The sequence below is a fragment of the Rhinoderma darwinii genome (assembly GCF_050947455.1).
Source record: "Rhinoderma darwinii isolate aRhiDar2 chromosome 3 unlocalized genomic scaffold, aRhiDar2.hap1 SUPER_3_unloc_2, whole genome shotgun sequence".
NCBI classification, from domain to species: Eukaryota; Metazoa; Chordata; class Amphibia; order Anura; family Rhinodermatidae; genus Rhinoderma; species Rhinoderma darwinii.
Window position 1 is genome coordinate 923,462 of NW_027461745.1, and position 16,455 is coordinate 939,916.

The following is a 16,455-nucleotide window of genomic DNA, read 5'->3' on the forward strand; positions in this document are numbered from 1 at the left end:
AACTACTATAATACTGCCCCTATATACAAGAATATAACTACTATAATACTGCTCCTATATACAAGAATATAACTACTATAATACTGCTCCTATATACAAGAATATAACTACTATAATACTGCTCCTATATACAAGAATATAACTACTATAATACTGCTCCTATATACAAGAATATAACTACTATAATACTGCCCCTATATACAAGAATATAACTACTATAATACTGCCCCCTATATACAAGAATATAACTACTATAATACTGCTCCTATATACAAGAATATAACTACTATAATACTGCTCCTATATACAAGAATATAACTACTATAATACTGCTCCTATATACAAGAATATAACTACTATAATACTGCTCCTATATACAAGAATATAACTACTATAATACTGCCCCTATATACAAGAATATAACTACTATAATACTGCCCCCTATATACAAGAATATAACTACTATAATACTGCCTCCTATATACAAGAATATAACTACTATAATACTGCTCCTATATACAAGAATATAACTACTATAATACTGCCTCCTATATACAAGAATATAACTACTATAATACTGCCCCCTATATAGAAGAATATAACTACTATAATACTGCCCCTATATACAAGAATATAACTACTATAATACTGTCCCCTATATACAAGAATATAACTACTATAATACTGCCCAATATATACAAGAATATAACTACTATAATACTGCTCCCTACATACAAGAAAATAACTACTATAATACTGCTCCTATATACAAGAATATAACTACTATAAGGCCTCATTTACACGAGCGTGTGCGTTTTGCGCGCGCAAAAAACGCTGCGTTTTGCGCGCGCAAAAGGCACTTGGCAGGTCCGTGTGTCATCCGTGTATGATGCGCGGCTGCGTGATTTTCGCGCAGCCGCCATCATAGAGATGAGGCTAGTCGACGCCCGTCACTGTCCAAGGTGCTGAAAGAGCTAACTGATCGGCAGTAACTCTTTCAGCACCCTCGACAGTGAATGCCGAACACAATATACACCAACCTGTGAATAAAAAAAGACTTTCATACTTACCATGAACTGCCTGCTTCCTCCAGTCCGGGCTCCCGGCCGTTGCCTTGGTGACGCGTCCCTCTCTTGTCATCCGGCCCCACCTCCCAGGATGACGCCGCAGTCCATGAGACCGCTGCAGCCTGTGATTGGCTGCAGCCTGTGCTTGGCCTGTGATTGGCTGCAGCTGTCACTTGGACTTTACTGTCATCCCGGGAGGTCGGACCGGAGTTATCGGTAAGTCAGAACGTCTTTTTTTTTTTACAGGTTCATGGATTTTCGGAGCGGAAGTCACTGTCCATGGTGCTGAACCAGTTTAACGCTTTCAGCACCGTGGACAGTGACTGTCTCCTGACGTCGCGTACCCGAACATTTTTTACCGGTTTCGGTCAAAACGAGTTTGGCCGAACCCGGTAAAGTTCGGTGCGCTCATCTCGAATTTGACACTCCGTTTGGATGTTTGTAAACAGAAAAGCACGTGGTGCTTTTCTGTTTACATTCAGGAGTTTGACAGCTCTTGCGCGAATCACGCAGTTCGCACGGAAGTGCTTCCGTGCGGCATGCGTGGTTTTCACGCACCCATTGACTTCAATGGGTGCGTGAGTGCGCGAAAAACGCACGATTATAGAACATGTCGTGAGTTTTTTTCTGCGCACACGCGCTGAGCGCAATTCACGCATCGTCTAAACTGCCCCATTGACTAATATAGGTGCGTACGACATGCGTGCAAAGCACGCGCGTCGCACGCGCGTATATTACGTTCGTGTAAATGAGGCCTAATACTGCTCCCTACATACAAGAAAATAACTACTATAATACTGTTCCTATATACAAGAATATAACTACTATAATACTGCCCACTATATACAAGAATATAACTACTATAATACTGCCCCCTATATACAAGAATATAACTACTATAATACTGCCCACTATATACAAGAATATAACTACTATAATACTGCCCCTATATACAAGAATATAACTACTATAATACTGCCCCCTATATACAAGAATATAACTACTATAATACTGCCTCCTATATACAAGAATATAACTACTATAATACTGCTCCTTATATACAAGAATATAACTACTATAATACTGCTCCTATATACAAGAATATAACTACTATAATACTGCTCCTATATACAAGAATATAAGTACTATAATACTGCCTCCTATATACAAGAATATAACTACTATAATACTGCTCCTATATACAAGAATATAACTACTATAATACTGCCCACTATATACAAGAATATAACTACTATAATACTGCCCCCTATATACAAGAATATAACTACTATAATACTGCCCACTATATACAAGAATATAACTACTATAATACTGCCCCTATATACAAGAATATAACTACTATAATACTGCCCCCTATATACAAGAATATAACTACTATAATACTGCCTCCTATATACAAGAATATAACTACTATAATACTGCTCCTTATATACAAGAATATAACTACTATAATACTGCCTCCTATATACAAGAATATATCTACTATAATACTGCCTCCTATATACAAGAATATAAGTACTATAATACTGCTCCCTATATACAAGAATATAACTGCTTTAATACTGCCCCTATATACAAGAATATAAGTACTACAATACTGCCCCTATATACAAGAATATAACTACTATAATACTGCCCCTATATACAAGAATATAACTACTATAATACTGCCCCCTATATACAAGAATATAACTACTATAATACTGCCTCTATATACAAGAATATAAGTACTATAATACTTCTCCTATATACAAGAATATAACTACTATAATACTGCCCCTATATACAAGAATATAACTACTATAATACTGCCTCCTATATACAAGAATATAACTACTATAATACTGCTCCTATATACAAGAATATAAGTACTATAATACTGCCCCTATATACAAGAATATAACTACTATAATACTGCTCCTATATACAAGAATATAACTAATATAATACTGCCCCCTATATACAAGAATATAACTACTATAATACTGCTCCTATATACAAGAATATAAGTACTATAATACTGCTCCCTATATACAAGAATATAACTACTATAATACTGCTCCTGTATACAAGAATATAACTACTATAATACTGCCCCTATATACAAGAATATAACTACTATAATACTGCTCCCTATATACAAGAATATAACTACTATAATACTGCTCGAATATACAAGAATATAACTACTATAATACTGCTCCTATATACAAGAATATAACTACTATAATACTGCCCCCTATATACAAGAATATAACCACTATAATACTGCCCCTATATACAAGAATATAACTACTATAATACTGCTCGAATATACAAGAATATAACTACTATAATACTGCTCCCTATATACAAGAATATAACGACTATAATACTGCCCCTATATACAAGAATATAACTACTATAACACTGCTCCCTATATACAAGAATATAACTACTATAATACTGCTCCTATATACAAGAATATAACTACTATAATACTGTGCCCCTATATACAAGAATATAACTACTATAATACTGCCCCCTATATACAAGAATATAACTACTATAATACTGCCCCCTATATACAAGAATATAACTACTATAATACTGCTCCTATATACAAGAATATAACTACTATAATACTGCCCCCTATATACAAGAATATAACTACTATAATACTGCCCCTATATACAAGAATATAACTACTATAATACTGCCCCCTATATACAAGAATATAACTACTATAATACTGCTCCTATATACAAGAATATAACTACTATAATACTGCTCCTATATACAAGAATATAACTACTATAATACTGCCCTCTATATACAAGAATATAACTACTATAATACTGCTCCTATATACAAGAATATAACTACTATAATACTGCTCCTATATACAAGAATATAACTACTATAATACTGCCCCCTATATACAAGAATATAACTACTATAATACTGCTCCTATATACAAGAATATAACTACTATAATACTGCCCCCTATATACAAGAATATAACTACTATAATACTGCCCCCTATATACAAGAATATAACTACTATAATACCACTCTTATATACAAGACTATAACTACTATAATACTGCCCCTATATACAAGAATATAACTACTATAATACTGCCCCCTATATACAAGAATATAACTACTATAATAGTTTTACTCCTCATCACACTTCCTAAGGAAGCGTCACTCCACAGAACACGCTGCTCCAGCGTCCAGTGGCGGCGGCTTTACCCCCTCCATCTGACGCTTGTCATTGTGCTTGGTGATGTTCGGCTGGCATGCAGCTGCCCGGCCCCTATGCCATGAAGCTCCCGGGAACAGTGTGCGGTTGTTAATACCAGAGGAGGTCTGTACTCTGCAGTTATGGAGTCAGCGGGGTGTTGGTGACTTTTCTCCACTTGCTCCTCAGCACTCGGCCCCCCGCTCTGTAACGTTACGTGGTCTGCACTTCGTGGCTGAGGTTCCTTCCACTTTACAATGATATCAGACACAGGTGATGGTGGAATATCAGGGAGGGAAGACATTTCCGGAACTGACCTGTTACACCGGTGACGTCCTATTACAGGACCGCGCTGGAGGTCACTGATCTCTTTCTAACGACCCGTCCTGTCACTAATGTCTCTAAAGTGACTGCAGGGCGCATGTCGGATGTTATACACCGGGGGGATGGAGGAAACACCGGAATACAATGATGAAGAGGGGGCACATACTTTTCTCCATATAGTGTACATTAACCTCTCGTTCCCCATACATGTAATCCTCAGAAGTCGCAGCTGAAGTCCTCATGGCCGGTGTTGTATCTTTGCAGGTGTAATAGCGCCCTCTACAGTCACTTTCTCCTTTTTTCATTTTTTTTTGTTGTTTCTTTAAACATTTCTCATTGAGATAATGGCAGCCGCCGTCCATAGGGCGATGATTGCGGGGGAGGGTTTCGGTACACGAGGTTTCAGGCACTTTGTCGCACTTTGTTCCTGAGATAATCCTATGGTGAGTGATTTGTGCAGGTTGCGGACGGCCCGGGTGCTCGGGTTTCACACTGGTCATACAGGTTATTAGCCGGGGCTGATATGATTGCGGGGTCAGGACATTCGTTACAATGTATTCTTCTTGCACCTTCTGATTTTTGGTCTTTTCTCAATGTGTTTTTTATTTTTTGCTACAATGTATCAAATCCCGAGCGGCTACAAAGATGTTACTTATCTTCAATATTCGCGGCACTCACCGTAATATGCAATTATTATCTTATTCCTCGATCATAGTCCATACGATGTGGAAATAGTCTCTCGAAGACAAAAATGTTAACACTCGGCAGTAAATTCCCATCCCCAGATCTTTACCGGTTCGGGTATATTCACACAGGGCTATTTTAAGCCGTAAACCTCCTTAAAAACGGCTGAAAAATCGGAAACAGAACGCCTCGAAACATCTGCACGTTGATTTCAATGGGAAAAACGGCGTTCGGTTCCGACGGCGCGGCCACGTTAAACAACGCCAGCGAAAAAGAAGCGCATGTCACTTCTTCAGCCATTTTTAGGAGCCTTAAATCATTGACTTTATAGAAAAACAGCTCCAAAAACGGCCGTAAAAGACGCAAGTTGCTTAAAAAAACGGATGAAAATCAGGAGCCGTTTTCCCTTCAGCGCCGTATTTTCAGTCGTATTTTCTTAAGCGTGTGAACAGAGCCTTAGAGAAATAGATTACACAATGTGATATAATAAAAATGGAAAGACGTCGAGTCGAACATGAGAATTACGGAAAATTTTTGGAAAATTTATTGCGTAAGTGGCATTCGCAAAACACGCGCCCCCAACCACGGCTGGTATCAAATATTTAATACCCCACATAAGAAATTCCCAGTAAAAAAACGAAATTACTAAAAATGTAATAAAAAATTCCAAGCAATGAAACGAATTTCGACTGATAAAAGGAAAAATACAAACAAAATCTTTTGCTTTGTGATACATTTTTGATATAAAAAGATTACTCAAAATTAAAAAAAATAATTCCAAGCAATGGTTGAAATTTCGACTGATATATAAAAGAAAAATATGAATGTTTTGTGATTCGTTTGATAAAAAAATTACTAAAAATTGAAAAAAAAAATTCAAGCAATGGATCAAATTTCGACTGATAGATAAAGGAAAAATATGAACACAATTTTTTGCTTTTTGATTAGTTTTTGATCATTTTTTTTTACAATAATAGATCATTTTTTTGGGGATCTTTTTGGCCGTAGACACACAAGGAATTCTGCCAGTAACATTGACGCAAGTGAAATTGTAATAATAAGTTCCAAAATACAAAATTCCACACCTGTCGCTTGTAAATGTCAATAAACTATATATTTATTACGATTTATAATCCCCAAATTGTTCGCAACGATGCATTCATAATGTAACACGGTATTATAAAAAATATAGCAAAAAAAAAAATTGAAATAAAAAATGTAAACACTGAATTTTATTTGATTATTTAACTTTTCAAATAAAATAAAAAATTGCTACTTAAAATTGTAAAGGCAATTTTGTCAAAAAAATTTGAATATTTTTTTTTTTAAATGAATGGACTGTACCTGCCGTGTCCTGCAGCCGCTGCTCTGTGTGAAGTTTCCCGGGATCCGTCGGGTTTTTATAAGCAGGAAGCGGCAGGGCGGCAGGAATGTGAGGTAAAATACCGGTGACGGTCCTGTCACAATATCGTTAACATTAACCTGCTTTACTGCACAACCTTCGCTGCCTTAACCCTCTCCCTGCCACACTTCCTGCTCAATGAGAACCTTTAGGGTCAGAGCTATTTTTAACTTTTTTGACTTTTCGTCTTTCATCGACCGAAACCTTTGTCATTTTTGTTCCAGTTTTATATTTTTTTTATTTCTTTTTTTTTTAATTAAAGAACAGGGTTTATTTTTTTATTTTTTAGCATGTGAACAAAAATGTCTCTACAAAAGTGAGGCCATATATTTTTGGGCGCGATTTTTGGCACGTTTTATTTTAGTTTTTTTTTTAAGCTACCTCCTTTTCGGGAATGTTCACACTGAGTTTTTTGAAGGCAGAAAATTCTGCCTCAAAATTCCGTTTGGAATTTTAAGGCAGATTTTGATCTGCCTGCACGCCGTTTGCCGCGTTTTTCGCCTGCGGCCATTGAGCACCGATGGGTAAAAACGCAGCGAAATAGGTTTTCTCTGCCTCCCATTGATGACAATGGGAGGTCAGAGACGTAAACGCCCGAAGACAGGGCGTGCCGCTTCTTTTTCTCGCAAGATGGTTTTTCCTCTTGTGGGAAAAAAACGCCTCCACTGCCCTTCGAAATCAATGGGAGGCATTTTCGGCTGTTGTTTGACGCGTTTTCCGACGCGGTTTCTGTGTAAATAAACTCAGTATAAACTGGGCCTTTAACGGACAGAGGGAACAACCGCGTGCATTTTTGCAGAAAAATGCGTAAAAATACACGTAAAAAAATTCATTTATGTCCGTCTCCCATTGATTTCAATAGGGTTTTGGAGGCGGAAAATGGCTCAAGAAAGGGCATGTCGCTACTTTTTCCCGCAAGCGTTTTTTTTGCTCACGGGAAAAAAACGCCTCCACCTCCCTTTGAAATCAATAGAAGTCGATTTCGACCGTTTTTTGCCGTATTTTTTTCCTGCGGTTTCCACAGCAAAAACCGCAGCAAAAAACTCTGTGTGAACAGGGCCTTACTGTTTTTGAATTTTTTTTTATATTTTTTTTACTATCTCTTTGTCGTCTATAAACCTCCTATATTTTTTTACTGAATTCCAAATATATTTAATCAAAGATGTCGGGGGAAAATATGTGTTATTGGGTTACTGCCCTAGGCCCCATGATCGTAGTTTTTATCCGTAATTATGGAAAATCTGCGGACCCATTTATTTCTATATTTCTGTATGTGTGTTCGGGACGGATGCACTACGGGCCATATTTGCGGACAGCGCGCCAGATATACGGATGACCTATCTGGACAGTAAATATACACTACGGTCGGGTACATGAGGCTTCCGTGATAGAAAACAGAGGGTTATTAACCCTTTCCCGCCGCATTGTCATTTTTTTTATTTTTGTTTTTTTCCTCCCCGTCTTCCAAAAGCCATAACCTTTTTGTTTTTTTTTCATCGACATAGCCGTACGGGGCTTTTTTTTTGCGGGACGAGTTGTAGTTTTTCATGTCACCGTGTAATGTAGTGGGAAACGGAAAAATAAAACTCTTTGTGAGGTCAAATGGGCAAAAAACAGCGATTGCGCCATTTTTTTTTAGTCCCCCTAGGGGACTTGAACCAGCGATCGTCAGATACTAATGTATTACAGTGTATAGTCATTTTTACAGGATTCTGCCAGGGCTTAGCAGAGGCAGACAGAAGGCAGTCATGGGGCTTTCATTAGACCCACAGGCTGCCATGACAATCATCGAGTGATGAGCGGTCAGACCCCATGTCTTTTTAAACCCCTTAGATGTTGCGGTTACGATTGACGCAGCATTTAAGGGGTTAATAGGCCAGGAACAGCGAATTACGGAGTGTATGGAGCGGTCGCAGTGCGTGAGCCCGCTGTATACATCACCCCTCGCTCTATGATGTACCTGGCACGTCTTTTTGCAGGAAAGGGTTAATGGTAAATCTTCAGAGTGGGTCACAATTACCACAGCGCTACAATTGCCCGTTTTCTTCCTATTGTTGGCATCAGATTACGGACGTTGCTCGCGGATCCGGTACCGGCAGCAGCGTGCGTCGTTTCAGCCTATTCACCTATCTGCAGAGCTGTGCCGGCGCAGCATATCCGGACCAGGTCCGCACTTCCATCCAAACCCAATAAGGTTCCATAATATGGAGCGCCATCTCTTTCCCTTTTAATCCACAGGGGGCAGTATTGGGCCCTCGTCTTTTTAATTTGATTATTAATGACCTTGTAGAGGGATTACAGAGTATCATTTCAGTATTTGCAGATGATACTAAGCTCTGTAAGGGTATGTTCACACGCAAACTCAAAAATGTCTGAAAATATGGAGCTGTTTTCAAGGAAAAACAGCTCCTGATTTTCAGTCGTTTTATTAAGCCGCTTGCGTTTTTCGCAGCGTTTTTCGCATCGTTTTTTTACGCCCATTTTTGGAGCTATTTTTCTATAGAGTCTATGAAAAACGGATCCAAAAACGGCTGAAGAAGTGACCTGCATTTCTTTTTCGCGGCTGTTTTTTTAAAAACGGCCACGTAAAAAAAATGGCCCGTCGGAACAGAATGCTGTTTTTCCCATTGAAATCAATGGGCAGATGCTTGGAGGCGTTCTGCTTCTGATTTTTCGGCCGTTTTCCGGGAGTTTACGGCCCGAAAAATTGCCGAAAATAAGCCGTGTGAACATACCCTAAGTAATCAACACAGAGGAGGAGAATATAATGCTAAAGAAGAGGAGGAGGAGGAGGAGAAGGAGAATATAATACTACAGAGGAGGAGAGTATAATACTACAGAGGGGGAGAATGTAATACTACAGAGGAGGATAATATAATACTACAGAGGAGAATAATGTAATACTACAGAGGAGGATAATATAATACTACAGAGGAGGAGGAGAATAATGTAATACTACAGAGGAGGATAATATAATACTACAGAGGAGGAGGAGAATAATGTAATACTACAGAGGAGGATAATATAATACTACAGAGGAGGAGGAGAATATAATACTACAGAGGAGGAGGAGAATATAACACTACAGAGGAGAAGAATATAATACTACAGAGGAGGAGGAGAATATAATACTACAGAGGAGGAGGAGAATATAATACTACAGAGGAGAAGAATATAATACTACAGAGGAGGAGGAGAATATAACACTACAGAGGAGAAGAATATAATACTACAGAGGAGGAGGAGAATATAATACTACAGAGGAGGAGGAGAATAATGTAATACTACAGAGGAGGATAATATAATACTACAGAGGAGGAGGAGAATATAACACTACAGAGGAGGATAATATAATACTACAGAGGAGGAGGAGAATATAATACTACAGAGGAGGATAATATAATACTACAGAGGAGGAGGAGAATAATGTAATACTACAGAGGAGGATAATATAATACTACAGAGGAGGAGGAGAATATAATATTACAGAGGAGGAGGAGAATATAACACTACAGAGGAGAAGAATATAATACTACAGAGGAGGAGGAGGAGAATATAATACTACAGAGGAGGAGGAGAATATAATACTACAGAGGAGGAGGAGAATATAATACTACAGAGGAGAAGAATATAATACTACAGAGGAGGAGGAGATGAAGGAGAATATAATACTACAGAGGAGGAGAATATAATACTACAGAGGAGGAGGAGATGAAGGAGAATATAATACTACAGAGGAGGAGAATATAATACTACAGAGGAGGAAAATATAATACTACAGAGAGGAGGATATAATACTACAGAGGAGGAAAATATAACACTACAGAGAGGAGGAGGAGAATATAATACTACAGAGAAGGAGGAGAATATAATATTACAGAGGAGGATAATATAATACTACAGAGGAGGAGAATATAATACTACAGAAGAGGAGAATATAATACTACAGAGGAGGAGGAGGAGGAGAATATAATACTACAGAGGAGGAGAATATAATACTACAGAGGAGGAGGAGGAGGAGAATATAATACTACAGAGAGGAGGAGGAGAATATAATATTACAGAGAGGAGGAGGAGAATATAATACTACAGACGAGGAGAATATAATACTACAGAGGAGGAGGAGGAGAAGGAGAATATAATACTACAGAGAAGGAGGAGAATATAATACTACAGAAGAGGAGGAGGAGGAGGAGAAGGAGAATATAATACTACAGAGGAGGAAAATATAATACTACAGAGGAGGAGAATAATGTAATACTACAGAGGAGGATAATATAATACTACTGAGAGGAGGAGGAGAATATAATATTACAGAGGAGGAGGAGGATATAATACTACAGAGGAGAAGAATATAATACTACAGAGGAGGAGGATATAATACTACAGAGGAGGAGGATATAATACTACAGAGGAGGAGGATATAATACTACAGAGGAGGAGGAGGAGAAGGAGAATATAATACTACAGAGGAGGAGAATATACTACTACAGAGGAGGAAAATATAATACTACAGAGAGGAGGAGGAGAATATAATACTACAGAGAAGGAGGAGAATATAATATTACAGAGGAGGATAATATAATACTACAGAGGAGGAGAATATAATACTACAGAGGAGGAGGAGGAGAAGGAGAATATAATACTACAGAGGAGGAGGAGAATATAATACTACAGAAGAGGAGGAGGAGGAGGAGGAGGAGAAGGAGAATATAATACTACAGAGGAGGAAAATATAATACTACAGAAGAGGAGGAAGAGGAGGAGGAGGAGGAGAAGGAGAAGATAATACTACAGAGGAGGAAAATATAATACTACAGAGAGGAGGAGGAGAATATAATACTACAGAGGAGGAAAATATAATACTACAGAGGAGGAGAGTATAATACTACAGAGGAGGAAAATATAATACTACTACAGAGAGGAAGAGGAGGAGAATATAATACTATAGAAGAGGAGGAGGAGGAGGAGGAGGAGAAGGTGAATATAATACTACAGAGGAGGAGGATATAATACTACAGAGGAGGAGAGTATAAGGGCATGGCCACACGTGGCGGATTTCCTCCGCAACTGTCCGCATCAATGCCGCACCTAATCCGGGTTGCGGATTACGGCTGCGGATCTGCCCAAAATGTGCAGAAAATTGATGCGGACTAGCTGCTGCGGACTGCGGGAAAAGTGCTTCCCTTCTCCCTATCAGTGCAGGATAGAGAGAAGGGACAGCACTTTCCCTGGTGAAAGTAAACGAATTTCATACTTACCGGCCGTTGTCTTGGTGACGCGTCCCTCTTTCGGCATCCAGCCCGACCTCCCTGGATGACGCGCCAGTCCATGTGACCGCTGCAGCCTGTGCTTGGCCTGTGATTGGCTGCAGCCGTCACTTAGACTGAAACGTCATCCTGGGAGGCCGGACTGGAGACAGAAGCAGGGAGTTCTCGGTAAGTATGAACTTATATTTTTTTCCAGGTTGCTGTATATTGGGATCGGTAGTCACTGTCCCGGGTGCAGAAACAGTTACTGCCGATCGCTTAACTCTTTCAGCACCCTGGACAGTGACTATTTACAGACGTCTCCTAGCAACGCTCCCGTCATTACGGGAGCCCCATTGACTTCCTCAGTCTGGCTGTAGACCTAGAAATACATAGGTCCAGCCAGAATGAAGAAATGTCAAGTTAAAAAAGCAAGACGCATCCGCAGCACACATAACATGTGCATGACAGCTGCGGACTTCATTGCGGAAATTAGAATCTCCATTGAAGTCAATGGAGAAATTCCGCCATGAGTCCGCCACTGCTCCGCAACAGACAGAGCATGCTGCGGACACCAAATTCCGCTCCGCAGCCTATGCTCCGCAGCGGAATTTTACGCATCGTCTAAACGAACACTGCTAAATTAAAGTGGAAGTCAATGGACAAACGGCTCCGCTGCGGATTAATTTAAGTGAAATTCCGCCACGTGTGAACCCAGCCTAATACTACAGAGGAGGAGGAGAATATAATACTACAGAGGAGGAGGATGTAATACTACAGAGGAGGAGGATATAATACTACAGAGGAGGAGAGTATAATACTACAGAGGACGAAAATATATTACTACAGAGGAAGAGGAGGAGAATATAATACTACAGAAGAGGAGGAGAATATAATACTACAGAAGAGGAGGAGAATGTAATACTACAGAGGAGGAGAATATAATACTACAGAGGAGGAGGAGAATGTAATACTACAGAGGAGTAAAATATAATACTACAGAGAGGAGGATATAATACTACAGAGAGGAGGAGAATATAATACTACAGAAGAGGAGGAGGAGGAGAAAGAGAATATAATACTACAGAGGAGGAGAATATAATACTACAGAGGAGGAAAATATAATACTACAGAGAGGAGGAGGAGAATATAATACTACAGAAGAGGAGGAGAATATAATACTACAGAGGAGGAGGAGGAGGAGGAGGAGGAGGAGGAGAAGGAGAATATAATACTACAGAGGAGGAAAATATAATACTACAGAAGAGGAGGAGGAGGAGGAGGAGAAGAAGGAGAATATAATACTACAGAGGAAGAGGAGGAGAAGGAGAATATAATACTACAGAGGAAGAGGAGGAGAAGGAGAATATAATACTACAGAGAAGGAGGAGAATATACTACTACAGAGGAGGATAATATAATACTACAGAGAGGAGGAGAATATAATACTACAGAGGAGGAAAATATAATACTACAGAAGAGGAGGAGGAGGAGGAGGAGGAGGAGAAGGATAATATAATACTACAGAGGAGGAAAATATAATACTACAGAAAGGAGGAGGAGAATATAATACTACAGAGGAGGAAAATATAATACTACAGAGAGGAGGAGGAGAATATAATACTACAGAGAGGAGGAGGAGAATATAATATCACAGAGGAGGAGGAGAATATAATACTACAGAGGAGGAAAATATAATACTACAGAGGAGGAGAATATAATACTACAGAGGAGGAGGAGAATATAATACTACAGAGGAGGAGAATATAATACTACAGAGGAGGAGGAGGAGAATATAATACTACAGAGGAGGAGAATATAATACTACAGAGAGGAGGAGGAGAGTATAATACTACAGAGGAGGAGGAGGAAAATATAATACTACAGAGAGGAGGAGGAGAATATAATACTACAGAGAGGAGGAGGAGAATATAATACTACAGAGAGGAGGAGGAGAATATAATACTACAGAGGAGGAGGAGGAGGAGGATATAATACTGCAGGGGAGGAGGAGAATAATATAATACTACAGAGGAGGAGGAGGAGAATATAATACTACAGAGAGGAGGAGGAGAATATAATACTACAGAGGAGGAGAATATAATACTACAGAGGAGGAGAATATAATACTACAGAGGAGGAAAATATAATACTACAGAGAGGAGGAGGAGAATATAATACTACAGAGAGGAGGAGGAGAATATAATACTACAGAGGAGGAGAATATAATACTACAGAGGAGGAGAATATAATACTACAGAGGAGGAGGAGGAGGAGGAGGAGAATATAATACTACAGAGGAGGAAAATATAATACTACAGAGAGGAGGAGGAGAATATAATACTACAGAGGAGGAGGAGGAAAATATAATACTACAGAGAGGAGGAGGAAAATATAATACTACAGAGGAGGAGAATATAATACTACAGAGGAGGAGGATATAATACTACAGAGGAGGAGAGTATAATACTACAGAGGAGGAAAATATAATACTACAGAGGAGGAGGATATAATACTACAGAGGAGGAGAGTATAATACTACAGAGGAGGAGGAGGAAAATATAATACTACAGAGAGGAGGAGGAAAATATAATACTACAGAGGAGGAGAATATAATACTACAGAGGAGGAGGATATAATACTACAGAGGAGGGGAGTATAATACTACAGAGGAGGAAAATATAAAACTACAGAGAGGAGGAGGAGAGTATAATACTACAGAGGAGGTGGAGGAAAATATAATACTACAGAGAGGAGGAGGAGAATATAATACTACAGAGAGGAGGAGGAGAATATAATACTACAGAGAGGAGGAGGAGAATATAATACTACAGAGGAGGAGGAGGAGGAGGATATAATACTGCAGAGGAGGAGGAGGAGAATAATATAATACTACAGAGGAGGAGGAGAATATAATACTACAGAGGAGGAAAATATAATACTACAGAGAGGAGGAGGAGAATATAATACTACAGAGAGGAGGAGGAGAATATAATACTACAGAGGAGGAGGAGAATATAATACTACAGAGGAGGAAAATATAATACTACAGAGAGGAGGAGGAGAATATAATATTACAGAGAGGAGGAGAATATAATACTACAGAGGAGGAGAATATAATACTACAGAGGAGGAGGAAAATATAATACTACAGAGGAGGAGAATATAATACTACAGAGGAGGAGGATGAGAATATAATACTACAGAGAGGAGGAAGAGAATATAATACTACAGAGAGGAGGAGGAGGAGAATATAATACTACAGAGGAGGAGAATATAATACTCAAACAGAAAAAATGGGACATAAATATCAAAACCACAAAAAAGGCCATACTCACTAGGTAGGTGGGTGGGTGAAAACCCGTTCCCATCAGGACGCAGACGGGTCAAAGAATGCTGCAGAAGGAGTGTGCATTAAATAGTGATAGCCCCTCCCACTAGTCTTGAGGGGAGTGGCGGACTAAGTGCTCAAAGGTGTGCGATAAATGTGTGTCAGTGTAGTGCTAGGGTGTGAATGGATGGTAAAAAATAAATATGTATGTATGAAAGTGTCAGAACTGTGTAATAATGTAATAAAAATAAATAAAATAAATGTGATGAATAGGGGTCAGTGCTGTGAATAGTACATGGGGTGTTAGTACTATGTGTAATACGTGGAGGGATAATGTGCTGGTCGTCAGGCATGGCGTATCTTGCCGAATAACAGCCTATTAACAACTAATACCCCATGTTTCATGGATATTTCTTACTACGTATACTACACTTTTTTTCAGGACGCAGCCGGGTCTTATATGCTGGGAGGGCATGATGTGCTGGCGTTTGGTTTGGAATGCAGAGCAGCCCGCTTTAGCTAACACTAGCGGCGTTACAAATAGGCTGTTATTCGGCAAGATACGCCATGCCTGACGACCAGCACATTATCCCTCCACGTATTACACATAGTACTAACACTCCATGTACTATTCACAGCACTGACCCCTATTCATCACATTTATTTTATTTATTTTTATTACATTATTACACAGTTCTGACACTTTCATACATACATATTTATTTTTTACCATCCATTCACACCTTAGCACCACACTGACACACATTTATCGCACACCTTTGAGCACTTAGTCCGCCACTCCCCTCAAGACTAGTGGGAGGGGCTATCACTATTTAATGCACACTCCTTCTGCAGCATTCTTTGACCCGTCTGCGTCCTGATGGGAACGGGTTTTCACCCACCCACCTACCTAGTGAGTATGGCCTTTTTTGTGGTTGAGAATATAATACTACAGAGGAGGAGGAGGAGAAGAAGGAGAAGTAGAATATAATACTACAGAGGAAGAGGAGAATATAATACTACAGAGGAGGAGGAGAATATAATACTACAGAGGAGGATATTATAATACTACAGAGGAGGAGGAGAATATAATACTCTAGAGGAGGAGGATATAATACTACAGAGGAGGAGGAGAATATAATACTACAGAG

General features: G+C 39.0%; 1 protein-coding gene across 3 annotated transcripts in view; it reads right to left on the bottom strand.

The window, feature by feature from the left end:
* Positions 1-16,455, bottom strand: part of LOC142683473 (beta-1,3-galactosyltransferase 5-like) — a 65,116-nt gene that overhangs the window by 31,796 nt on the left and 16,865 nt on the right. Inside the window, exon 1 of one of the 3 annotated variants that reach the window (XM_075847326.1) lies at positions 4,632-4,829. The exons of 1 other annotated variant lie outside the window; for it this stretch is intronic. Coding sequence is in view for 1 of the 2 variants with exons in the window: in XM_075847325.1 (XP_075703440.1) it covers positions 4,433-4,618 (186 nt within the window). In the remaining variant the exon portion in view is untranslated. One more of the 3 variants, XM_075847325.1, reaches the window with a different exon arrangement.